Source organism: Macrobrachium nipponense, chromosome 17 (assembly GCF_015104395.2).
Source record: "Macrobrachium nipponense isolate FS-2020 chromosome 17, ASM1510439v2, whole genome shotgun sequence".
Lineage (NCBI taxonomy): Eukaryota > Metazoa > Arthropoda > Malacostraca > Decapoda > Palaemonidae > Macrobrachium > Macrobrachium nipponense.
The window spans coordinates 3,868,538-3,895,796 of NC_087210.1; the positions used below are offsets into that span (position 1 = coordinate 3,868,538).

The window sequence follows — 27,259 nt, forward strand, 5'->3', positions numbered from 1 at the left end:
AAAGGATTGAATATTACTAAAATATAAGAGTTTTAGCTTACAATTGCGTTTTTCGACCATTTCGGTAGAGTCAAAGTTGACCGAAGGTTGAAATTTTGGCACTTATCGTTATTTATATGAAAATATCTCAAAACTGATAAAAGCTACAATCATGAGTATTTTTCAGTTGTATTCTACATAAAAATGCGCACATTTTCATATATAATACTCCATGTAACGGCTAATTTAAAATGGTAAAAAAATTATGTCAAAGTGACGAAATAATTTCAGAGATGTGTCACAGATACTTTTTAGTGCGGCAAGAAAGAAATTCGCGCTTGCGCGCCTGCGTAACGATTGTAAACAAAACAACACCTTGATCCGTGAACTCCCAGCATCCCCCAAGGCGCGTGATTCAAGAGTTTTCGGCTGATAGGCCTAAAAGTATTTTTCCGCGAATTTTTAAAAAAACTTTTGTATGTCGACGTAAAATACGTCCAGTCGGCACCCGAGAGACAAAAAATGTCGACGTAAAATACGTCCAGTCGGCGTTTAAGGGTTAAAGGTTTAAGACAATCATCTCAGATACAAGGACAAGACAATTAAAGGATTATAGGTGACAGCTATTCAGAACTTGGTAAACAAAACCATATTCACAATACATGTCAGATATACATTACAATAAAGATAACTCTAAGGCAACTGATTTTTATTTAAGTCAGTAATTATATCTTTGAGGTCATTCTTAAACATGTTACAAATACAAGGGTCTAAATGAAAAAGGCCACGACTAACATTGAAATTACAATGAAAAGTAAGTTGTATTAAAGCAGATTCTAAAAGATTTCGTGATAAGACATCTCTTGACCTTGCAATTACTGAACTACCAACCCAATTTATTCGGTGGTTGTTTTCACTTAAATGAATGAATATTGCATTAGATGTTTGCCCAGTTTTTACAGAATATTTATGCTGGCTTACCTTACTTCTAGGCCTTTGCTAGACTGTCCGAGATAAAATGAGGGACAATCCATACATGGAATTTTATATATTATGTTGTTGCTTTCTCTGGGACCATTTTTTATTAACATTCCTTTTAGTGTGTTATTATAGGAAAAAACAAAGTTGACATTAAAAGCTTTTAACAATGATTTAATGGTTTCAAATCCGTTAAAATAAGGCAAACTGAGAATGTTCTTAGAATTTTCTTTCTGCGTGTTACTTACACTATAAAACTTTTTGTGGGCTTTATTATAACAAATATCTAATATATGTGAAGGATAGCATAAATCTATCCCTATTTTTCTTATGTATTCAATTTCTTGATCCAAATATTGTGGACTGACAATGCGCAATGCTCGTAAAAACATAGAGGAAAAAATTGATATTTTTATGTTAAGATGGTGGCCTGATAAGAAATGAACATAAGTTAAGTTGTTGGTCGGTTTCCTATAAATACTGAATTTACATTGAAATGGTTCTCTATGTATCAAAACATCTAAGAAAGGGAGGCAATTGTCTTTTTCTAATTCTAGAGTAAACTTAATCGATGGTACCTGGTTATTTAATTTAGAGAGTAAATCATTTACATCAATACCGACAGGAAGAACAGCTAAGATATCACCAACATAACGATACCACTTTATAGGAATAAAAATGATATTAGGTAAGTAGCGTTTTTCAAAGAATTCCATGTACAGGTTTGAGAGTAGTGGTGATAAAGGATTTCCCATTACCATGCCAAATATTTGTTGATAAAATTCACCATTGAATATAAACTTACAATCACAAATGCACAAACTCGTGAGTGAAATAATGTGACTTATAGGTAGAGGTAATTCATACTGAGTTAGTTCATTACTAAGATATTAAGATATTCTAAAATAGAGTCTATAGGGACTTTAGTAAAAAGAGAACATACATCAAAACTAACGAATCTATCAGTTAGGCAAAGAGCAATTTTGTTTAATTTATCAACTAAATCTAGAGAATTATATATATGAGAATCGGAGATGGTTCCTAGTAACGGGGACAAGATCTTAGTGATATATTTCGAAAGTTTATATGAAATTGAACCAACAGTACTGATAATAGGCCGCATAGGGTTATTTTCTTTGAGCGTTTTGACTAATCCGTACAAGTAAGGTAGCGACGGAGATCCTCCTTCGTTTATTTTTCCTTCGTGGCATATATCTTTCTTTATGTATATATCTATAGGTATATATATATATATATATATATATATATATATATATAGGGTATATATATATATATAATATATATACACACACACACACACACACACACACACACAGTGTGTACCGTATATACACGTCTACCAAACGCAGAGGATATTGATACACGGGGTGACAAATCCCAAACTGTTTCGTCTCACAAAGACACGGACATAAGACCTAATCATACCTCGTTATACTGGAACTGTCCCCAGGCTGGTGGCAGGTGTAAACGATGGTGTCCCAAAAGGGGCTCTTCTGGGGTGGAAACGTCCGCTTCATTTGATCGCCTCGTACTGCTCTCACTTTCCGTGTCATCGGAACCTGTGAATAAAGCAGCGTTGAATTAATTTTTCTTGTAATACTTGATTTATCTAAGCTCATTTTCGAAGTCTCGTGTGTGACTGTTTTGTGATTACCTAAGCTTTTTAATAGGCAAATGTTAGAACTGGTTCATTATTTACATTCAGCAAAAACTAGGATATAGAAATATGTCTACATACTTCACTGTCAAATATCAGTATGGATATTCAAAACGCACTTCCCAGTCTGACTTCAAATTCAATCGATCTCCAATTTTTTTGGTTTTCGTATACTTAATGACACCAAACTGTTTGCTGGGGTTGAATGCATTATTTTACTTTACAAGAATAGTCAAATTAAATGTTCAAATGTTTAAATGTCTAAAAGAGGTCACCTTGCATTGTTGCTAGAATGTTTCTCTCTCCCCCTCTCTCTCTGCGTCTTAAATAAAGGCAGCACGCATTTTCCATGAACTTTTAGCGGTAGTGGTAGATAAGATAATGGTCTTAATATGAGTTTGGCACCCTTGTTGTAATACCTTACAGTCTGACTGGCAACCTTGTTGTACCCTGAAGTCTTGACTTGCAGTTGTAATACCCTACAGTCTGACTTGCAACCTTGTTGTACCCTGAAGTCTTGACTTGCAACCTTGTTGTAATACCCTACAGTCTGACTTGGCAACCTTGTTGTAATACCCTACAATCTGACTTGCAACCTTGTTGTAATACCCTACAATCTGACTTGCAACCTTGTTGTACCCTGAAGTCTTGACTTGCTACCTTGTTGTAATACCCTACAGTCTGACTTGGCAACCTTGTTGTAATACCCTACAATCTGACTTGCAACCTTGTTGTACCCTGAAGTCTTGACTTGCTACCTTGTTGTAATACCCTACAGTCTGACTTGGCAACCTTGTTGTAATACCCTACAATCTGACTTGCAACCTTGTTTTAATAGCCTACAATCTAATTTGCCTAGTTAATAACTAACCAGGCGTCTGTGCAATGCCCAAGAGTGATTTAGAATTGTGTGAAATCCTCCAGACTGTAAGTCACAGGACTATGCTATGTGGTAATTTTATCATTTTGTGCAGCTAATCTTAATTAGGCTCAGTTGCTTAGCTCAGTGATGTACATTTTGTCTTTTTGCATATTTTGGTTGTGTTAGAAATTTAGAATATGTAGGAATGGTTAACTTTGCAACAACACACACTTTGGTTATTTTCTTATATGTTAATTTTCAACAATGCGAAAAAAGAGAAAATTAATGAATAATCACATAGAAGGTCAAAGAGGAGAGACAAGAAAAATATATTCGTACATACCATATTTATACGTAAAACCAAACACTATTGCGGAACCGATTGTCATCATCTGTAATGATAAAGAATTGATGTCGTTTACCAAAATATATATATATACATATATATACTTATATATATATATATATATATATATATATATATATATATAGAATATATATATATATATATATGATAATATATATGAAATGTGTGAAAACATTATATACATGCATACATGCATACCAGTACAAAAAAAACTAGAAGCAAATATGATAGCCAATCCCCTAGATATTGTAGTATATACAAGATTGCTGTAAATATAGGTTTATCATTGTACCTATATGAAATGATGAGTATTGAGAATATAATTTAACACCATTATGAATATGCTTCGTTATCTTTGAGTTGTCTTTGTTTTTGTTGATAAGCGGATGTGATGAGTATGACATTCTTTGAAACGTAGACGTCATCATTCTGACTCTTTGTGGAAACAGACGCAACCTCCTTTTGGGTAGATTTATGGGTGTGACCATGATCTGTATATGACGTCATGAACGTGTGACGAATTGGTGACGTCATTGGTTTGGGAGTGTCTTTGCAATTGAATTCGTGCTTGCGTACGTGCGAGCTATTCCCCTACATAATGGGAGGGTAAGATAACTAAGAGGGAGAACTGTGCGAAGTCGGCAAAGGGTCAAGATGGCTCCTTTAAGTGTATTTTTAATTAGTGTGTGATTAGTGCTTGAATGGGTAAGCATACTTACTTTTAAGCCCAAGTGTGGCATGTCTTCGTATTATGAATATTTGTTCTAAAGATATCCTATTCCTTGTGACCTTTTGATTTATGTCATTTTGATGACTTAGGTGAGTTTCTTTTTCTGTCTATCTCCAGACGGATCTGGTTATGGATTAAATGGGAACTTATTTGATAATTGGAACTTGACTGATGGTTCAGTGGTTATGGCGATACTTATAAGACTGTGCTATGGCTTTTCTAGTTTTATGACTAAACTAATGTTAGTTATTGTAGAGAAAGGGGTGGACGGGTTTAGTTCGATCCCCAGGGTTATTTGAGTTAGTATTTGGATTTTCTAACTTAAGCTTTCAGTTTACATTTTGTCAAGAACCTGATTTATTTAGTTAATACTTTGTTCTTAAATAAATGTATTTTTGTAGTTCACGAGTCTGATTTGGTTACTTAGGTAATTGTGTGAAATTGGTTGAGAGAGAGAGAGAGAGAGAGAGAGAGAGAGAGAGAGAGAGAGAGAGAGAGAGAGAGAAAACGAATGTCACCTCGGTGCCTTGCTGCTACGTTACCAACATTCTTTTTTCCCTTTTAAAACTGTACCGAGGTTGGAACCTCGGTAACATATATTTAAAGATCGCGATTACTGAAATACCGTCAATTTGATATGGTGCCCATGATCAAGGATGTAGACTTGGGTATCTTTTATTTGAGTCAGAATGGCTTTCGTTATGTGGCTTGGAACGAGATCTTTAAAAGCAATATAATTACACGGCCATTTATAATAGCAGCATTGTTAAGAATATTGTATATGGAACTTATGCTATACTGGTCGGGGAATTGTAAAAGGGACTCGCTGTTGATATTTATGCTATACAGGTCAGGAAATTGCAATATTATCCCGTCATTGAGAAGACGCGTTGAGGAAATTGGTGGTGAATCCCAGTCTAATTGAAGTTTAAAGGAAGTGTTAGCAAAATAACATTCTGATTTCGTCAATAGTAATCACTAAGTAGATACAGCCTCTATAAAAACTATGGCGACAGTCCCTGCTGTATTCCAAGAATCACTAAGGATATAACAGCAATAATCAGTAAGTAGTTACAGCCCTTAGAAAAATAAGACATCAGTCTCTGCTATGTTCATTACAGAAACGATGAATTATGACTGAGCTCCCTGTGCAGATAACTTGCTTCAGAAGCCACATCTTCCACTGGCGTATTGTGATACTTTTTTTTTTATTATTTTTTTTTTTTTGGGGGGGGGGCTTCTCAAAAAGACTTCCTAATTATGCATTCTTGTTAATAACACCCCCTCCCCCCACCCTCACCCTCTCCCCTGTATCTCATGACCAAGCCATTTCCAAATGCTTACGTTCATCTTTGCATATAATAGCTTTTTGTTCCTTGCTTATTATTGCATTTTGTTCTTTGCATATAATTGCATTTTGTTCTTACACAAATACAAACCTTCGTTCTCTACATAGAATTTAGCTTAAGTAGAGAACTTGAGGTTTGTATTTTAAAAAAATGCAAATTACTCTTACAATGTTGCTATTTTTAGTTTATGGTATCTCGCCCTTGTGTGTTATCATTTCTCAACTTTTCAGTCTTTCCTTGCATAAAATGAGCAACAGAGAACTCATAAATGGCGGTTACGTGTTCTTTTGCCGTGCCTACGTACGGTGACATGTACTTAAAACAATTAAAGTGAGTCTGTAGATGATAGCTACTTAAAGAGTAGGCCTATCTCTTACCGGGCAAAAACATTCCAACTGATAATATTGGTTTACTTACCAAAAAAACTCTCCTCGCAGCCGGAGATGACACCGAACCTCCATGGGGGCGCTGAAACTTCATTTCACCTGATGGTTAAGAAGATGAAAGTGTTAAGAATTTTGAGATTGTTCGTGAAACTTGAACGTTTCTATTCACACTGACATGTTCCCCGTTGGTGCGGATTCCGCACGGTATGTAGGCATCACTAACGGTTCTTTGCACGGTCCCTTCGACCCCTAGCTGCAACCCCTTTCATTTTTTTTTTTTTTTTTTTTTACCGCACCTTTGATCTAATCCTTTTTCTTTCCACGACTGTTTACAGCATTAATTTCAGCGCTGAGTAACCTCTACGGTCTCAGGTCTTGGTCTTGGGCCCAGATTTCATATTCCAGTTCCAATCCTGTAACGGTTTCATGAGTATTGAATGCTCTAAAAGAGGTGTGTCATTACACTCAAGAATTATGAGGCAGTGCAATCCTATTTCTTTGAATTTTTATCTGGTTTTTCAGATAAAACATAGGCTGAGCAGTGATATCAGAGTAGAATGACTTAATATTTAATCACTATAACAAGACGTATTACTTGTTAACTGAATTTTTCGTTACAGATGTGACTCGACAAATCACGGAGAACCCTGACAGCCCCAGGCTCCTGAGATACAGGTATTTCTCTTTATAAAAAGGAAACCTTAACATCTGATATGGTAGGTAAGCCTTGTTGACAGTGTTTTGCAAGTGTCTGAATAAGATACTTTTCTCCCCTAAGGTTTTCTACACACACACACACACACACGCACACACACACATTCATTTACGTCACAAGGAAACTGATTTCGGATATGAATCTAAAGATCAGGCTTACAACTCGATTTCGAAATGGCACTACTACACTACAGAATATTACACCAACCATTTCAACTGATTTAGACATATCACCACCATTCTCCATTACACTAGGGGACAACTATATAATTTCACAAATTCCGACACATTAGCCATTTTTTCCTACTAATTCACAACCCACAACGACCATTCTTTTGTGAATTACGAAGCCCAGTTCTTGCACAAATGTCCACAGATCACCAACACTTGAACTGAGCAACGTAAACAGGAAGGAAATCAACGCTCAAGGTCTACATGAATAGTCAAACAAAAATGACCAGAGAAAAAGAAGTGTATCCTGAACCATAGCAGAGAGAGAGAGAGAGAGAGAGAGAGAGAGAGAGAGAGAGAGAGAGAGAGAGAGAGAGAGAGAGAATCTCTCACAAACGCTCCAAATCACTTATAATCCACAGAGTAGTCACAAGGAACAGGCAGGGCACGAGGAAAAATCGAGCAGGAAATCCTCCTCGCCAGCACACACGTAAACGATGACTAAAGCAGCCAGCCACCCTTGCTCTTTGATATGACACGATTTATCCTCTTTTGTTTGCTTACATTTTCCCCGATAGATTATTTACCCGGGGAATTTAGAAGCCTGATAGAATGTCCTACAGGTGTATGGTATAAGGGATGCCATTATACGTAGTACTACAGACGACGAGCAAGAAAGATCAGCGCAAAACGAGAGGTTAAAGTTAACTCGCTTCAGTTGCTTTGTCCTCTTAAGGATAGATGGAAGAAGAGGAGAATGGTTATATTTTCAGTAAACAAATCCATCTTTTCCTCACCTGAAAAGGGAAAATATTGTATTTAGTTACTTGCTTCTCCTCAGACGAAATACTAGAAGAAAACACGCACTCACAACAATGAAAGTGTGTGTGTTTTATTTTCAGCATGATCTTCTGTAACTGTGCATGATTAATTGCATATACTTACTGATTCCATTTAATCACACAATTGATCCTAGTTTCCTAGTCTAAGGCTTCAAAAACGTTCACAGAAACTAGAAATAGACCTACAGTTTTCTTGTTAGCCTATACCCAGTCCCCTTCCAAAACTGTATGCCGAGATTGCCCAAGGGCTCTAATAGAATCCTATTTTAATCACAAAACATTTTATCCGGTTTTCCTCAAGTTTTTACGACGAGGAAAAGACGGGCGTCTTTTGTTTAAATTTTTTCATGTTATTATTTTAAATTTTCCCTACGATATCGTGAAGCTGGTTTTTTTTTCCGTATAGCGAGATACGATTGTTTCGTTCCCGAAATTAGTTATATTGTTTCTCTGTTGTCTCTACGTTGCCCGCAAGGGGATCTGGTGACTTCATAATATTTCCAAGGGAGATCTGCTAGATTTTCAGCTCAGCAAAGGAGGTTTACCCCAAAGGGGGTCTGCTGGTTTCACAATCTCCAAAGTGCATTTACTGGCAGAGACCTGTTACTGGTTTTGTCATCCCGTAATCAGGTCCCAGAATTTCATGAGATTCATGGGGACCAAATAATCCTCAGAAGGGAGTACTTCTATTCATTAAAATCTTGAAAAGGGGAATCACGATTCTGTTGTTTGATCAAGGGAAATAATAGCAGTCGTATTTGTCATCTCAACTCCTATTTTGTTGACATATCTTGAAATGTTTAGAATTCATGTACTATCATGGATGTAAACCAAACTCGTAGCTAAACATTAGTCTACAGCACGTTCTGTAGTACTACATATGTCACTACTACATGTAACTTATCAAATTTTACATAATTGACTGGATTTTAAATTATAGAAATGTAATTATCATCTACTCGTGACATTTTAAATGATAAAAATGTAATTATCATCTGCTCGTGACATTTTAAATAATAAAAATGTAATTATCATCTACTCGTGACAGGTTCCGTAGCATCCCAGTGTGTACCATCTGTAATAACTGTAATCAAAATTACCATAGTCGTTAAGAAAACACAAAATTATCTAGGGTTTCTTGTTGGCAAAAAGGCATCTTAAAACAAGCTTATGGCTGGACTAAAAGTAGGACCAGAAATGAAAAACCTAAAAAAAGAAAAAGGTGTCCCCTATCGGACAACAGATCAGGGTGGGCCGGAGCAAAGGCAACCCTCGAGCTTTTCGGAAGACAGACCGTACACACAGACGACACGTCTGCAAGTTTACGTCGTTTGTCGGCCGTGTTAAGTAGTAGACGCCTTCGTAGTTTCGTATTTTTTTTAACCCTCGGTAAGGCCAAGGTGCTATTCCTATTGTTTCTTTCTCCCAGTGCCAGAATTGTGGTGTGACAGTGCCCATGAACTCTTGTTTATTGTAATGGGGGATAAGCTGCCTAACCAATGTCCTAGACTAAGCTCTCTCTCTCTCTCTCTCTCTCTCTCTCTCTCTCTCTCTCTCTCTCTCTCTCTCTCTCCTAGAATGCTGTATGCTGACGTAACCAGAATGGCTGGGGGGAGCTTACTCCCCGAGACCCCCCCCCCCCATACCAAGGGCATTGTGGCCTGACCTAACCAGCTAGCTACTTGTCATCCTAACCTGACTTAGGGCTCCACGTCCTGTCCTGGCAGGGGCTTGGGTAGGGGTAGTGCTTTGCCCATCCCCCCTCCCCCCCCAACCAGACCCCCGTGATAATGTTTTGTTTCCGGTCAGAACATCACGCATTGATTTTTTTATTAATATCGAATCATTATGAAAAAATGAACAAGATATTCTAGCTATAACCTGTACATAATTCTTGGAAGCTAGTATTTATCACAATAAAAATAATTAGGTTATATATAAATAATTGAGGATTTTTTTACTAATTTCCAATATTGGGAAGTGCACTTACGGACGTTCGATTCCCCAGGGGCCAGAACTAAAAGACGGTGAAATGCATTTGACCCCAGGGCCAGTGCTAACGGCTAAAATGTATTCGACTCTCATGGCCAGTGCTTACGGCAAAATACATTTGACCCCCCCCCCCCCCCCCCTCCCCCCCCCCCCCCCAGGCCAGTACTAAACACAGCGAAATTGCTAGTACTAGCCTTCATGTTGGAATTGGAGTTCGGACCGGAAACGAACTTTTACCGACCCCCCAAGTAAAGTAAAATATCAGATACAGATCAGAGGAATTTAATTCACGAGGCGAATTTACCAACACCTATTAACCCTGTCTCGTTACTCCGCATACTACCCAAACCATTTTATGTAGATCAAGTCTGATAGATTGGCGAATTGATTTCTTGATAGCCTGAGCATGTGCAACAAATTTAGCCAAGGCAGTGATGATATATTAGGTGGTAAACATTTTTTTTTTAACCATATTTGCATTTTGAGTGAAAGATATATTATTCCAAAGTTTTAATCTGTACTTTGAATTTTCATACATTCACTTACCTGTCAGATATATACATAGCTATAGACTCCGTCGTTCCCCGACAGAATTTCAAATTTCGCGGCACTCGCTACAGGTAGGTCAGGTGATCTACCGCCCTGCTCTGGGTGGCAGGGCTAGGAACTATTCCCGTTTTCTAATCATAATCTCTCTGTCGCCGGCTGTATCAACATTGTTGTTACTTCCTCCTGACTAGAATTCGTTTTTTTTCAAAGCAAAGCTTTTGATCATCTCTCGCTGATATTTGGTGACGTACTTGGATCGTTTGTTTTTGGCATTCGCTATCGTGGACTGTTTTTTGGACTTGGTTTTTGGAATTTGTGAATATGTCTGATTCTAGTGTTAGTTTCAGAGTGTGGTGTGAATGAGGGCTGTAAGGGTGAGATTCCGAAAGCTTCGGTAGATCCTCACACTAGTTGTAGGGGGTGTAGTAATGGTTGAATGTTCGATTGAGAATACGTGTAATGAGTGTGAGAATCTGAATGACCAAGAGTGGAAGAAGAATCTAACTTCTTACTTGAAGAAGTTTAGAGAGAGATAGAGAGAGGAAGGCGGCTTATAAAAACCCGCAGAATGTCTGCCTCTCATGATTTACTGTCTAGCTCTGTAGCTTCTTCCTATGATGATAATAACCCATTCTGTTTCAGCCCGTTCACATCTTGCTATCCCTCTAGTTCTGCTTCGGAAATAGCAGAACTTAGAGCTTCCCTTCAGAAAATGCAGGAAAAAGTCGCAGCATTGGAAGGTAAGGAAAGTGAATGTGGCAGTGATATTAGTGTCCCCCAGTGTAGTGGAGGGGGCGTCTGGTCGTCTCTGCGACGCTCCCAGGCCTAGACCTCTTCCAAGCTCCCTGGCCCGGAGGAGAAGGAAAGTCGAAAGCCGTACGGGGTTGTGGAGAATCCCCAACGATCAGGCGTCCCTTCGGCAGAATCGATCGTATCGACTGCCAAAGACCGCTATAAGGAAAAGCATCCTTCGAGAGTGCTTTTCGTCGTCGAGTTCGCCTCGCCGAGAAGAGGATGGAAGGAGTCGAATCTTTTCCCGTCCCTTTGGAAGAGGAGTAAGAAAGAGCACGAGCTCAATTCGAGTCCCGAGCGCTTCTCAGAAGGAGGGAGCGCCTTCGGTAATAAAGAGGGCGAGAATACAGTCAGACTCTGGGTCTGGAAGAGATCCTAGAGCGCCTTCCAGATCTCCCTCTCCTAATGCGGAAGATTCCTCAACCAAGAAAATTTTGAAGAATATGCAAGAGCATTAGCCTTGTTAGTAGGAACTCGTTATAAGGAGCCTACTCGTAAGAAGGATGATAGGCTTCCTATTAAAAGATCTAAACAAATACCTTTCTCTCCTGCCAGGCGCGACGCATCCTTCAGGGGAGTTGTCGCACAGGCGCCATCTCTGGGGGGGGCGGTGCGCTAGACAGGAGAGAGGTAAGAAGGAAGGTACTCCTGTCAAGAGTAGGTCGCCAACCAGAAGCCAGACTCCGAGTAGGCGCAACGAGCCAGTACAAGATTCAAGATCTTCAATCAAGCGCCAAGAGTTAGCTGAAGAGGAAGATCCTGTTAGGAGTAGAGCACTTGTGAGACGGAAAGCGCCTACTAAACATCAGACGCATGCTAAGGATCAAGAGTATTCGGAACGACGTACTCCTACAAGACACCAGGAGTCGTCGGGCCTAGATACTCCTCCCAGGCGCCAGGAGTATTCTGAACTAAATACTCCTCTCAGGCGCCAGGAGTATTCGGAAGCTTATACTCCTCACAGGCGCCAGGAGTACTCTGCACTTAATACTCCTCCCAGGCGCCAGGAGTATTCGGAACTTAATACTCCTACCACACGCCAGGAGTATTCTGAACAAAATGCGCCTACTAAAAGCCAGGAGTATTCGAGGCGCTTTGCGCCTGCCAGGCGCCAGGAGTATTCCAGGCGCGTTACTCCTCCCAGGCGCCAGGAGTATTCCGAAGCTTATACTCCTCCCAGGCGCCAGGAGTATTCGGAACTTAATACTCCTACCACGCGCCAGGAGTATTCTGAACAAAATGCGCCTGATAAAAGCCAGGAGTATTCGAGGCGCTTTGCGCCTGCCAGGCGCCAGGAGTATTCCAGGCGCGTTACTCCTCCCAGGCGCCAGGAGTATTCCGAAGCTTATACTCCTCCCAGGCGCCAGGAGTACTCGGAACTTAATACTCCTACAACGCGCCAGGAGGATTCTAAACAAAATGCGCCTACTGAAAGCCAGGAGTATTCGAGGCGCTTTGCGCCTGCCAGGCGCCAGGAGTATTCCAAGCACGTTACTCCTCCCAGGCGAGATACTCCTACTGTACACCAGGCGCATTCCTCGTATGAAGAGCCTGACACTCGTAAGAGAGTAAGAGAAGAGTCAGTAGAAAGAAGAGAGCCTTCTCCTTCCGAGCCTATCAACCCAGAAGTGTCCTCGGAGGACGAAACAAATGAAGGAAGGATCTTCTAATTATAAAGTTCTTTCGTCCCTTCTGTTGGAGGAATATGGAGACTCTTTGACGCCAGCTGCTCCCCCTTCGCCACGCTCGCAGTTTTCAAGCACGAAAACACTCAAGTCTTCCTCTTTCCTTAAAATGAAGCCTGCCATTTTTTTCTATGAGGAGAGCTCTACAATCTCTTGACTCCTGGTTCAAGAAGAAGAAGGAGTTAGGAAGGACGGTCTTTTGTATGCCTCCCGCTAAACTTACAGGGAGGAGAGGAATTTGGTACGAAACGGGAGAGGATATGGGATTATCTCTGTCCGTTTCAGCTGAGTCAGACTTCTCGAGTTTGGTGGATTCGTCGAGAAGGCACGCCTTGAATGCAGCGAAGGTTACATGGGGGCTTTCGGAAACGGATCACCTCATCAAGGGACTTTTTTCATACTTGAGAAGTTTTTAACTTCTTAGATTGGTCCCTTGGGGTTCTGGCCAAGAAATCTCAAGAAAATGAACAACTCGACCCAGAAACCCTGAACTGCATCCTCGCCTGCATTGATAAGGCTGTTCAGGATGGATCGGCTGAGGTATGCTCTCTATATGGTGCAGGAGTTTTAAAGAAAAGGGCGGTGCACAGTGCTTTCCTCACGAAGGCCGTCTCTCATTCACAGAGAGCCGCCTTATTGTTTGCGCCTCTCTCTGAAAACCTTTTTCCCTCCCTCACAGTTGGTGAAGGACATCGCGCATTCTCTGACGGAAAAGGCCACCCAGGATCTCCTTAGCAATCCTCAAGGAAGATGGCCTGTGGCTAGTGAGGAAAAGAAAGTGGCTCGCCCAGCTCAGAAACAGCCCTTTCGAGGAGGTCTTCCAACTAGACCGTCGCCAGAAGGATCAACCGATAAGAGGGGCAGGTCTTCCTTCCGTTCCGTTTCCTTTAAGAAAGGGAAGTGAAAATTCTGTCCTCCAGACACCCGTAGGAGCCAGGCTACATTATTTTGCGAAAGCCTGGGAAGACATAGGAGCCAACACTTGGACGATGTCGATTATCAAGAAGGGGTATCGCATCCCATATTCAAGGACATTCCTCCCTTGACAACATCTCCGAGGGAATTGTCCGCCAGATACAGGGACCCTATTTCTGAGGGATACTCTTCGTCAGATGGTGGAACAGATGTGGACAAAAGAGCAATAGAAACTTTGTGCTGGATTGCAACTCCCCGGGGTTTTACAATCGCTTGTTTCTTGTAACAAAAGCCTCGGGGGGATGGAGACCGGTACTGGACGTAAGTGCGCTGAACAAATTCGTCGAACAACAGAAGTTCAGCATGGAAACGTCTGCCTCAGTCCTTGCAGCACTGCGGCAAGGGGATTGGATGGTGTCCCTAGACCTTCAGGACGCATACTTCCACATCCCGATCCACATTCGTCGAGGAAGTACCTTCGATTTATGTTCGAAGGAAGAAATTATCAGTTCAGGGCCCTGTGTTTCGGCCTGTCCACGGCTCCTCAAGTCTTCACAGACGTTGATGAAAAACTGTAGCAAGGCACTTACATTTGAAAGGGATAAATGTCTCCCTGTACCTGGACGACTGGCTCATCAGAGCCAGGTCTCAAAGCAGTGTTTTGGAGGACCTGCGAACAACACGGGAATTGACAAAGTCTTTGGATTGATCGTGAACCTCGAGAAGTCTCGAATGATCCCCAGCCAGAAACGTGGTTTATCTGGGGATTTGCAGATGGATTCTCGGGTTTTCGAGTTTTCCATCTCAAGAGAGAATAAAGAAAGCTGTGCCACAGTATCGAACTTTCTAGGGAAGGAGCGCACTTCAGCGAGGGAATGGCTGAGCCTTCTGGGAACCCTTTCCTCGCTCGAACAGTTCTTTCTCCTAGGAAGATTACATCTTCGACCGCTTCAGTTCTTCCTAAGAAGAAGTTGGAGTTGGAAGACAGGTCAGCTCTCGGAGCACGTTTCCAATCTCGGAAGAGATAAAACATCATTTGAAGTGGTGGTTGGTTCCATTAAAGGAAAACAAAGGAGTGTCCCTGCAAGTACGGAACCCAAGCCTGACATTGTTTTCAGACGCCTCGGAGGCGGGCTGGGGTGCAACATTGGGACCCAGAGAAGTGTCAGGCACCTGGTCGGCAGAACAGGTGTCATGGCACATAAATTGCAAAGAGCTCTTAGCGATTCACCTGGCGCTAAAGAGCTTCGAACACTTAGTCAGAGGCAAAGTCGTGCAGATAAATTCAGACAATACGACAGCTCTGGCTTATGTCAAGAAGCAAGGAGGGACGCACTCTTTTGCTCTGTAACGAGTCGGCACGGGATCTACTGATTTGGGCGAACCAAAGGAAGGTAATTCTCCTAACAAGGTTTGTTCAAGGGAGAGGAATGTGAGAGCGGACAGATTGAGCAGGAGATTCCAGGTCCTTCCCACAGAGTGGACACTCCACTCAGAAGTCTGTCAGAACCTTTGGCTCCTTTGGGGGAAGCCTCAAATAGATCTTTTCGCCACACCTCCTCCAAACGGATAGATACATTTTGTGCCCTGGTGGAGGATCCCCGGGCTTATGCAACAGACGCCTTTCTCCTGGACTGGTCAGGAATAGACGTTACGCTTTTTCCCCCGTTCAAGATACTGGGGGAAGTAGTCAGAAAATTCGTGGCATCCGAAGGAACCAAGATGACTCTGATCGCTCCGTATTGGCCAGCTCAAATTTGGTTCACAGAGGTGATGGAATGGACAGTGGACTTCCCCAGATCTCTTCCAAACAGAATAGATCTGCTCAAACAACCCCACTTCGAGAGGTACCATCAAAATCTACCCGCTCTTGCTCTGACTGCCTTTCGACTATCGAAAGACTTGTCAGAGCGAGAGGGTTTTCTCGCCAGGCAGCAAACGCAATTGCTAGAGCCCGCAGAGCATCTACGAGGCGAGTGTACAATCGAAGTGGGAAGTCTTCAGAAACTGGTGTAGGTCGAAGAAGCTGTCCTCTTCCAGTACCTCTGTGACCGAAATTGCAGATTTCCTTCTGTTTTCTTAGACAAAAGTCGCGTCTCTCCAGTACCAACTATTAAAGGGTACAGGAGTATGCTCTCAGCAGTCCTTTAGAAACAGAGGATTAGATCTAACGAATGATAAGGATTTGCACGACCTCATTCGTTCATTCGAAACATCTAAATCACTTGTACCTAAGGTCCAAGCTGGAACTTAGATGTGGTTCTTAAATTTCTTTCTCATCAGATGAATTCGAACCACTTCACACTGCTTCGTTCCGTAATATCACTAGAAAGTGTTTGTTTCTGATCTCTCTTGCAACGGCAAAAAGAATCAGTGAGTTACACGCCCTTGAATCAAGAGTTGGCTTCAAAGGAGACTCCGCAATTTGTTCATTTCAGTCCCTTTTTCTGGCCAAAAATGAAAACCCTTCGAATCCCTGGCCCAGGAGCTTCGAAGTGAAAGGACTTTCTAGTTTGGTGGGCAGAGAGGCAGAAAGATCCCTTTGCCCAGTTAGAGCTCTAAAATTTTATCTGGACAGGAAGAAGCAGTTGGGGGGTTCGCAGAAAGGTCTTTGGTGCTCAGTGAAAGACCCCAAGAGAGCAATGTCCAAGAACGCTTTAGCCTTCTTTGTTAGAAGTGTTATCACGGAAGCTCATAAGAAGTGTCCAGATGATTCTTTTAATCTTCTAAGAGTGGGAGCCCACGAAGTTAGAGCAATCGCAACTTCGGTGGCGTTCCAAAGAATATGTCACTAAAGAACATTTTGGACACAACTTATTGGAGATGCAACTCTGTGTTTGCATCCCATTATTTAAAAGACGTGCGAGTTACGTATGATAAATGTTTTTCGTTAGGTCCGTTTGTGTCAGCACAAACGTTCTGGGTAAAGGAGAAAGCACCAATCCTTAAAATTATGTACGCAACCCTCTTGTCGGATGTGTTCTCGGGTTTTCGGTGTATGGGAGTGTCAGTAGTCGCACAGGCGGCCTTCACTTCTCTTCATTTGAAAATCGAGTGACATCTGACTATTAGAGGGGTACAAAAATTTTGTTATTTTTGTATGTATGAGTTTCGAGTTTGTGGTTGTTTGCAAAGAGTTTGGGGATAACTCTAGGCAATCTTAGAACTAACACGGGTTAGGATCGGGTGATCGGGATTGGTTGTGTGCTCCTTAAATTAGTGCGTGTTGTCATATAAGCGGATGTGCTCCCATTGACAAACGCCAGTTAGGATTCTGTCGAGTAAGTGGAAGAGACCCCATCGACAGATCCACAAGAACTCTTGGCCACAGATCACTATCTCGCTAAGGCTCTTGAGATGAAGCAGACTCCTGGGCAGTAGCCACGAAGTCTTCCATCTAAAAAGGTAGGAACTAAGGTTTATTAATACCTACAACATATGTTGTTTACCTGTCTAGTCAGTTAGTTAGCTGTCTCTTGCCCTCCACCAAAGGGTGTCAATCAGCTATGTATATATCTGACAGGTAAGTTGAATGTATGAAAATGACATTGTTATGATACAATAAAGTTTCATACATACTTACCTGGCAGATATATACAATTGAAGACCCACCCAGCCTCCCCGCAGAGACAGGTGGAAGAGAGATTATGATTAGAAAACGGGAATAGTTCCTAGCCCTGCCACCCAGAGCAGGGCGGTAGATCACCTGACCTACCTGATAGCAGTGCCGCGAAATTTGAAATTCTGTCGGGAACGACGGAGTCTATAGCTATGTATATATCTGCCAGGTAAGTATGTATGAAACTTTATTGTATCATAACAATGTCATATTTCGGAGGTAAAACTGGAGACTAATATTAATACACCCCCTGGTTCATTAACCATTTGAATATTTCGGAGGTAAAACTGGAGACTAATATTAATACACCCCCTGGTTCATTAACCACTAGTTGTTCCGATACGTAATACAAACCCTCGGTCCTTTAACAATAGGAAGGTAACTAGCGGCAGCTGGACGGTCGTAAGCTTCGAACAAGGGGAGACGGTAGTTAACTGCTTGTCCGATCGTGCGCGCGCGCCCGCGCGCCCGAGAGGTGAAGAATCACTTTTGCTTTCGGCCGCGGGTGTGAAGGACGTGTTCGTCATCGCTCTCTGCCCGCTTCATCGTCGTATGCTTTGTTTATATTGTGTTTTCTACTAATGGTTTGTTTGACTTGAAAATGAAACTGTAAGTACACTGTTTTCATTTTCATTACTTAATTATGAATCAACATGGAGCTATCGCCGTAGAGACGGCGATTTCCGCTCTTTTCATGAATTGAACCCTTGAATTATGTCTCGGTGCCGAGGGCGGGCGCACTCGCGCCGAGTCATGTATTTGGCGAAAGTGTGTATTGAAAGATGTAAGTGTCTTTTTCATTATATTTTTGCCCTGTGCGTTCGTTGCGAGAGCTTGATTGCGCTCGGCAAGAGCCTCTTATTTTGTATGAATAGAATGCAATGAAAGTGGATTCGCAATGCAGTTTTTCTTTTCATTTTCATTTATTAATTGCATCAAATTTAATTTTGGATCAATTTCCGCTCTTACCCGGTGAATTAATCCTTACCGACTTTATTGCTGTGAAAGTGAAAATAGCAAGTGCAGTTATTGTTCATTTTCATATATATTTATGATAGCATCATATTATTATGGATCAAGTTTCCGCTCTTACCGGGAATTGATTTTTTCCCTCTTTAAGTTCTATGAAGTGAATCGCAAGTGCAGTATTCTGTTTCATTTTCATATTACTTTTCACTGCTGTGCGGGGGTAGGGGAAGCGAAGGTCTGCCAGGAAGTCGTCGGAAAGCCTCTCCCCGCGACTCCCTTGGTATCCGATTCTTCGTCTTCTTTCCTGCCCCCCCGCTCAGCTTCCTCGTCTTTTGTTTTTTGGGGTCTTCCTTCCGTTCGGGGTGGGGGCATGTCTCCCCACCCCGTGCGTGAGGGAACCCCTCTTACTAATCTGTCTGTGCTACCGCAGGTGCTACAGCCGTGGGAGACGACCTTGGACAGGTATGGACCACTGCGGCTGCAGGGCGTGCCTAGCATCCACGATCTGCTGCAGAGTCTAGCGAGGTCTGGGGCGGTGACCTTGGAGTGGTCTCCACTACAACCTTCACGGCCGCTTATGCTGCTTCCCCCCGCTGGTCTACACTCCCCATGCTGTGTCGGTGACGCCGTCTGCCGCTTCTAGGGCCGGTCGCCGCCGTACCGAGGAGGGGTATGCCGCCGCCGCCTGTGTTTTCTTCGTGTTGCCTGCCCCAGACTTCCGCTGTTCCAGCAGCTCGCCCCTGGACCGGCCGCCAGTACCACGCTGGCTGCCGATGATTCTACGAGGCGATGGCTGGGCCTGCCGTACCTGTCGCTGATGTGGTTCCCGCTACTGGCTTGGCTGTCCCTTCTGTGTTTACCGCTGGAGGGGGGGGGGCTGCCGCTGTTCCTGCCGCTCCTGAGCTGGTGCTGTTCCTGGTCGCTCCTGGTTCCTGCGCCTGTCCATGCTGGTCCTGCCCATGGTGTGTCCTTCCCCAGGTCCCAGGTCCTTCCGGACAGGTGGAGTCGGGCCGTGTTTGCTTCGGCAATAGGCCCGACTCCGGCCTGGATGGAGGACCTGACGACTGTCCTGCGTGAGCTGACGAAGAAGAGGAAGGTGTCATCTTCGTCTGTTGCTGCCTCTTCCCCTTCGACTTCTAAGGCCCATAAGCCGAAGAAGAAGGCTGCCTCCCCCCCCTAAGAAGTCTCCTTCGGGAACTTCTAAGGGCCCGTCCCACCTCGGTGGGACGGGGGGTCCTTCTGCTGGTCCTCCTGCTCCTTCTTGGAGCGGGCCCGTCTCCCCTTCCGTAAGGAAGAGATAGACGGGGACCAGAGGAGTATCGGTTAGCTCTGGTACTTCCTCGCCTGGTGCTAGCGGCGATGCCGCTACGCCCAGGTTCCGGCTCGGTCTCTCGTTCGCGGGGAGATCCCGAGTGTACGCTCTCCCTCGGGAGACCGTGCAGCCAAAAGTTTTCGGCGCCAGAGTTTCGCTCGGGCGCCAAGACCACGGCACGGAGCAGAAGGCTGGCGAGAACCGCTCAGGTGACTCTCGCCAGGCCAGCGGCCGCTCTCGCAGCGACCAGCTGGTAACCGGGTTTTGTTATTCCCCCTAAGAAGACTCCTTCGGGAACTTCGAAGGGCTCGTCACATTCCGGTGTGACGGGGGGGTTCTTCTGCTGGTCCTCCTGTTCCTTCTCGGGAACGGGGCCCGTCTCCCCTTCTGAGAAGAAGAAGAAGACGGGGACCAAGGGTGTGCTGGCTACCGCTGGTACACCCTCGCCTGGTCTTGGCAGCTCTGCTGCTAAGCCAGGTACCGGCTCGGTTTCTCGTCCGCGAGAAGTTCCGAGTGTACGATCTCCTTCGGGTGACCGTGCAGCCAAAGTTAAGACGCCTGAGTTCGCTCAGCGTCATGACCGAGGCACGGAGCAGAAGACTGTCGAGAGCCGCTCAGGTGACTCTCGCCAGGCCAGCGGCCGCTCTCGGTACCTCGGGTGGACGTGACGGTCTCTGACCGGCCACGGGTTGAGGCTGGGAAGAGGTCCCCCAGGTCCCCTCGACCGACGGTACCAGCCTCGGCTGGTACCAGCGGTTTGACGTGCCGCGAGGACGCTCACCGGTCTCACGGCGAAAGCGAGCTCTGCAGGTCACCTGACCGCCGCTCCCACAGGGACCGGGCGGATACGGTGACCAGCAGCAGCTCGTCTGACGCACGGGACCGGGTCGACGTGCTCAGTCGAGCCGCTCGCCACAGGTGAGCGGCACGGCCAGCCTGCAGATCGATCCCCACCGCGGGTTGGTGATCGGCTGCAGCCCCCCACGTACGCTGGTCCTGCCAGCGAGCGGGGGTGGGAGCGTCAGGTCTGTCTCTCCATACCTCAACTTCCTCGGGCTACACCGGAAGAGCGAGGTAGCTAGGAGTGATCGTGAGAGGTGCGCCGCTCACGATCCCTTCACGACGCCGCACGTGCCACGTATGGTCTTAGGACCAACCAGGACGTACGCGCAAGTGATTGGAGGCGACCGTCAGGGGGAGAGGGGGTAGCGTCAGTTCTGTCTCTCCGCTCCCTTCAACTTCCTCGGCATACGCCAGGAAGAGCTAGGTATATAGGATGATCGTGAGAGATGCGCCGCTCACTGATCCCGTCACGACGCCGCACGTGCCAGGTTGGTCTTAGGACCAACCAGGACGTACGCGCAAGTGATTGGAGGCAACCGTCAGGGCTGTTGCTGGTCCTTCTTCTGAAGGAGGAGGGTCCTGGGAGCTGCTCTTGTTGGAGGGACTGGACGGTCCTACTCCTCAAGACGCTGTAACTTCCGAGATTCAGAGTAACTTTACCCAGGTTATTGCACTGATTCGTCAGCACAACGACCGGGGGGAAGGATCGCCGCTCCCACCAGCAGAGCCCATGTCTCTGCTCGAGTCGTTTTGGGGCCCGAGAGGGAACCCAAACCGACGTGGGTATGCCGCGATCGGAGCTTACCGATTCTGTCTTGAACCAGAGTCTCTCGTCTCCGGACAAGAAGGCTCTCTCAGTTCTGGCCGGTCGATCAAGCTACTTCCACCTCCTCTACTGCGACAGCGGCGTTTCTACGTGTCTTCGGACACCGTATTTAAATACTCCTTCGGTCCTCCTGAGAGGTTTCGACCTCGACGAGGACTGGAATGAGTCGGAGGACGGTATCGGCTCTCTCCTGTCAGGTGTCGATCAGCCCCACCCAGACGACGTTCACAGTGGTGGCAGACCCTTACCTACAGTGAGAGTTCGTAAACCTCCTCGGGAAACAACCGTTTTCCCAGACTCTGAGAGGCCATCGCCGCAAGGCGATGGCTGCTCCTACTCTTCTCCAACTGCTAGTTCCACTGGGAAGGCGAGCGAGTATCCAATTCCTCCCCCATTCCCTCTCTCCTTACGGCTACGAGGGAAAGGGGAAGGATCCTACAGAGATTTCTCTGTAGGATCCCACGTTGGGGACTGCGCTACCAGGGGGGACCTTCGGGTCCTACCTGACGTAAGCCCCGGTCGTTGAGGAGGGATCCTGCCCCATTCTCGATTTCTACGGGAATCGAGAGGACCACCAGCCGATATCGTTTGACGAATTCGGTGGGGGTTTCGCAGACTGCTTAGAATTCTACGGAATTTCTAGCGCATTCAGAGTGTTTAGAGTTTCTTACGATCTCCAAACACTTAGGCGAGACCACGGTCCAAAGTGAGCGAGACGAGAATCCCCGATATGTTACACGATAATCGGGAACCTCGCCTATGCTCGAATTCCTGGAATTTCTAGCATTAGGAAGAAGACTGCTGCTGAAAGAAGACTTTGTTCCGATACGTAATACAAACCATCGGTCCTTTAACAATAGGAAGTAGCTAGCGGCAGCTGGAACGGTCGTAAGCTTCGAACAAGGGGAGAACGGTAGTTAACTGCTTGTCCGACAGTCGCGCGCCGCGCGACTGGGAGGTAAACAAATCACTTTTGCTTTCGGCCGCGGGTGTGAAGGACGTGTTCGTCATCGCTCTCTGCCCGCTTCATCGTCGTATGCTTTGTTTATATTGTGTTTTTCTACTATGGTTTGTTTGACTTGAAAATGAAACTGTAAGTACACTGTTTTCATTTTCATTACTTAATTATGAACCAACATGGAGTTATCGCCGTAGATGCGGCGATTTCCTCTCTTTTCATGAATTGAACCCTTGAATTATGCCTCGGTGCCGAGGGCGGGCGCGCTCGCACCGAGTCATGTATTGTGGGCGAAAGTGTGTAATTGAAAAATGTAAGTACTCTTTTCATTTTCATATGTTTGCCCTGTGCGTTCGTTACCGAGAGTGTGTTTTGCGCTCGGCACGAGCCTTTTAATTTTGTATATAGAATGCAATGAAAGTGGATTCGCAATTGCAATATTCTTTTCATTTTCATTTATTTATTTGCATGAAATTTAATTTGGATCAATTTTCGTTCTTACCCGGGAATTGATCCTTACGATTTTTTATGTGAAAATGAATCGCAAGTGCAGTATTCTGTTTCATTTTCATATATATTTTATGATAGCATCATATTATTGGATCAAGTTTCCGTTCTTACCCGGGAATTGATCTTTTCCCCTTTAAGTTCTATGAAGTGAATCGCAAGGGCAGTATTCTGTTTCATTTTCATATTACTTTTCACTGCTGTGCGGGGGTAGGGGAAGCGAAGGTCTGCCAGGAAGTCGTCGGAAAGCTCTCCCGCGACTCCCTTGGTATCCGATTCTTCGTCTTCCTTCCTGCCCCCCGCTCAGCTTTTTCGTTGTATTTTGTATTTGGGGTCTTCCTTGCGTTCGGGGTGGGGCATGTCTTCCCCCCGTGCGTGAGGGAACCCCTCTTACTAATCTATCTATGTTACCGCAGGTGCTACATCCGTGGGAGACGACCTTGGACAGGTATGGACCACCGCGGAGGCAGGGCGTGCCTAGCATCCACGGGTGGCTGCTGCAGCGTCTAGCGAGGTCTGGGGCGGTCTCCACTACTACCACGGCCGCTTATGCTGCTCCCTCCCCTCCTGGTCTACACTCCCCATGCTGTGTCGATGACGCCGTCTGCCGCTACTAGGGCCGCAGCCGTACCGAGGTGGGGTTGCCGCCGCCGCCTGTTTTCTTCGTGTTGCCTGCCCCAGACTTCCGCTGTTCCAGCAGCTCGCCCCGGGACCGGGCGCCAGGACCCAGGTTCCGCTGGCTGCCGATGATTCTACGAGGCGATCGCTGGGCCTGCCGTACCTGCCGCTGATGTGATTCCCGCTGTTGGCTTGGCTGTCCTTCTGGGTCTACCGCTGCCGCTGTTCCTGCCGCTCCTGAGCTGGTTGCTGTTCCTGTCGCTCCTGGTTCCTGTGCCTGTCCATGCTGGTCCTGCCCACGGTGTGTCTTCCCCAGTCCCAGGTCCTTCCGGACAGGTGCAGTCGGGCCGTGTTGCTTCGGCAATAGCCCCGGCTCCGGCCTGGATGGAGGACCTGACGACTGTCCTGCGTGAGCTGACGAGGAAGCTGTCATCTTCGTCTTCATCGTCTGCTGCTGCCTCTTCCCCTTCGACTTCTAAGGCCCATAAGCCGAAGAAGAAGAAGGCTGCCTTCCCCCCTAAGAAGTCTCCTTCGGGAACTTCTAAGGGCCCGTCCCACCTCGGTGGGACGGGGGGTCCTTCTGCTGGTCCTCCTGCTCCTTCGGGAGCGGGGTGGGCCCGTCTCCCCTTCCGCAAGGAAGAGATAGACGGGACCAGAGGAGTATCGGTTAGCTCTGGTACTTCCTCGCCTGGTGCTAGCGGCGATGCCGCTACGCCAGGTTCCGGCTCGGTCTCTCGTTCGCGAGAGATCCCGAGTGTACGTTCTCCCTCGGGAGACCGTGCAGCCAAGTTTCGGCGCCAGAGTTCGCTCGGCGCCAAGACGCGGCACGGAGCAGAAGGCTGGTGAGAGACGCTCAGGTGACTCTTGCCAGGCCAGCGGCCGCTCTTGCAGCGACCAGCTGGTAACCCGGGTTTTCCCCCCTAAGAAGGCTCCTTCGGGACCTTCTAAGGGCCCGTCTCGCTCCGGCGATTCGGGGAGCTCTTCTGCTGGTCCTCCTGCTCCCTCGGGAACAGGGCCCGTCTTTTCTTCTACCAAGGAGAAGAAGACGGGGACCAGAGGAGTACCAGCTTCGGCTGGCACTTCCTCGCCTGGTTCTAGCGGTTCTGCCGCTAAACCAGGATCCGCCTCGGCTTCTCGTTAGCGAGAAGTACCGAGTGGACGGTCTCCGCGCGGGGAGACCGTCCAGCCAAAGTCTTGACGCCCGAGCTCGCTCGCCGTCAAGACCGAAGCGCGGAGCAGAAGACTGGCGAGAGTCGTGCAGACGACGCTCGTCAGGCCATGGACGCTCTCGCAGCGACCAGCTGGCTGCTCGGGTTGACGTGACGGTCGCTGACCAGCCACGAGTTGAGGCGAGGAAGGGGTCCCCGCGGCCGCCGTCGTACCGAGCCACGGCTGGTACCAGCGGCTCGACGCGCCGAGAGGACGCTCGCCGGTCTCACCGCGACAGCGAACCTAGCAGGTTCACCTGACGCCGCTCCCTATCGGGACCGGGCGAAGATGGTAACCACAACAGCTCGCCTGACGCTAGAGATCAGCGTCGACGTTCTCAGCCGAGCCTCTCGCCCCAGGCGAGCGGCAAGGCTAGGCCTGCTGCTCGATCGCCACCGCGGGTTGACGATCAGCAGCAGCCCTCCAAGCACGCTGGTCCTGCCAGCGAGCTAGGGGGGGGGCGTCAGGTCTGCCTCTCCTGTACCTTCAACCTCCTCGGGCTACACCGGGAGGAGCAGGTACCTATGAGTGATCGCGAGAGGTGCGCCGCTCGCGATCCCGCTATGACGCCGTATGGACCAGGCACGGTTCTAGGACCGACCAGGACATACGTGCAAGTAGCTGGAGGCGACCGTCAGGGGTCTGCCGCTTTTCCTCCTTCGGAAGGAGGAGTATCTCGGGATCTGTTTCTTGTTGGAAGGACTGGACGGTCCTACTCCGCAAGACGCGGTTACTCCCGAGATACAGAGGAAGATTACGAAGTCATTAAGCTGATTCGTCAGCATAATGACCTTGCGGAAGGATTGCCGCTCCCACCAGCAGAGCCCACGTCTCTGCTCGAGTCGTTTTGGGCCCCGAGAGGGAACCCAAACCGACGGTGGGTCTGCCGCGATCGGAGCTTGCCGATTCTGTCTCGAACCAGTCTCTCGTCTCCGGACAAGAAGGCTATCTCAGTTCTGGGCCGGTCGATCAGCTACTTCCACCTCCTCTACTGCGACAGCGGCGTTTCTACGTGTCTTCGGACACCGTATTTAAATACTCCTTCGGTCCTCCTGAGAGGTTTCGACCTCGACGAGGACTGGAATGAGTCGGAGGACGGTATCGCTCTCCCCCGTCAGGTGTCGATCAGCCCCACCCAGACGACGTTCACAGTGGCGGCAGACCCTTACCTACAGTGAGAGTTCGTAACCCTCCGCGGGGGAAAACGTTTTCTCCTGACGATACGTTTTCCCAGACTCTGAGAGACCATCGCCGCAAGGCGATGGCTGCTCCTATTCTTCTCCAACTGCTAGTTCCACTGGGAAGGCGAGCGAGTATCCAATTTCCTCCACCATTTCCCTCTCTCCTTACGGCTACGAGGGAAAGGGGAGGGATCCTACAGAGATTTCTCTGTAGGATCCCACGTTCGGGTACTGCGCTACCGGGGGGACCTTCGGGTCCTACCTGACGTAAGCCCCGGTCGTTGAGGAGGGATCCTGCCCCATTCTCGATTTCTACGGGAATCGAGAGGACCACCAGCCGATATCGTTTGACGAATTCGGTGGGTTTCGCAGACTGCTTAGAATTCTAAGGAATTTCTAGCGCATTCAGAGTGTTCGAGTTTTTTTACGATCTCCAAACACTTAGGCGAGACCACGGTCTAAAGTGAGCGAGACGAGAATCCCCGATGTTACATGGATAATCGGGAACCTCGCCTATGCTCGAATTCCTGAATTTCTAGCATTGGGAAGAAAGACTGCTGATGAAAGAAACTATCTTACAGTAGGCGACCAACCTGGAATAGAGAAGATCGGAACGGGAATATCCAGTTTGGCTTGAACTATCGTCTTAGTATTCTGTTCACCATTGAAGCTTTCCTTCGAGGAAGACTTCTCCTTCACTCTTTGATAGAGATCGAAGGTGGTCGATCTCCAATCCTTATTTTGTTTTCTTGAAGGAAAGAATAATTTAGGATGGAGATCGTTGTTCAGAATCCTACAAATATACTACGTATATTAACCTCGCGACATGATTCTACTAAGCAGTTGAATTGTCCGAGGGGTAGGCGCATATCCTAGTTTATCTACGGATTGCGACTTAGAAGAGAAGTATTCTAATTGAACTGCACTCGGGGTTGCCTGCAACCTCCCAGGAGTTTTCAGTTTTCAATTTTATATACTTATGGTTTTGTCACACAACACCATTTCAACTTTTATATTTACCGAATTCGTTTCGCCTAAATATAATTGCTCGAGCATATCTTTTATGCTCGGTAGTTCTAGCCGAACGCATTCCTTCATGGAATAATGGATTACATGGCAACTCAGGATGACGAGTCGGCGAGAGCTCAGGCTCAACTACTGCGTATTGAACTGCCTGACAGCAGCTCAGTATCAGCTGGGCCTCCGAGATGCACGGTCAGTTATTGTC

General features: G+C 46.3%; 2 protein-coding genes across 4 annotated transcripts in view; one reads left to right on the top strand and one right to left on the bottom strand.

Annotated features, from left to right (window-relative positions):
* The window catches only part of LOC135196479 (protein O-linked-mannose beta-1,2-N-acetylglucosaminyltransferase 1-like), a 25,665-nt gene extending 18,712 nt beyond the window's left edge, over positions 1 to 6,953 (bottom strand). Inside the window, exons 1-3 of the mRNA XM_064223331.1 lie at positions 6,361 to 6,953; positions 3,841 to 3,889; positions 2,404 to 2,537 (exon numbers count right to left, since the gene is read on the bottom strand). Coding sequence (XP_064079401.1) covers positions 2,404 to 2,537; positions 3,841 to 3,889; positions 6,361 to 6,423 — 246 coding nt within the window. The 5' untranslated portion in view covers positions 6,424 to 6,953. The remainder of the gene's footprint in view (positions 1 to 2,403; positions 2,538 to 3,840; positions 3,890 to 6,360) is intronic.
* Positions 6,954 to 6,964: 11 nt separating this feature from the next.
* The window catches only part of LOC135196131 (transmembrane protein 248-like), a 72,223-nt gene continuing 51,928 nt past the window's right edge, over positions 6,965 to 27,259 (top strand). The window contains exon 1 of one of the 3 annotated variants that reach the window (XM_064222654.1): positions 6,965 to 7,004. The gene's annotated coding sequence lies outside the window, so the exon portion shown is untranslated. Of the gene's footprint in view, positions 7,005 to 7,028; positions 7,050 to 9,289; positions 9,446 to 27,259 lie in introns of those variants that run through there. The other 2 variants (XM_064222653.1, XM_064222652.1) reach the window with 2 other exon arrangements.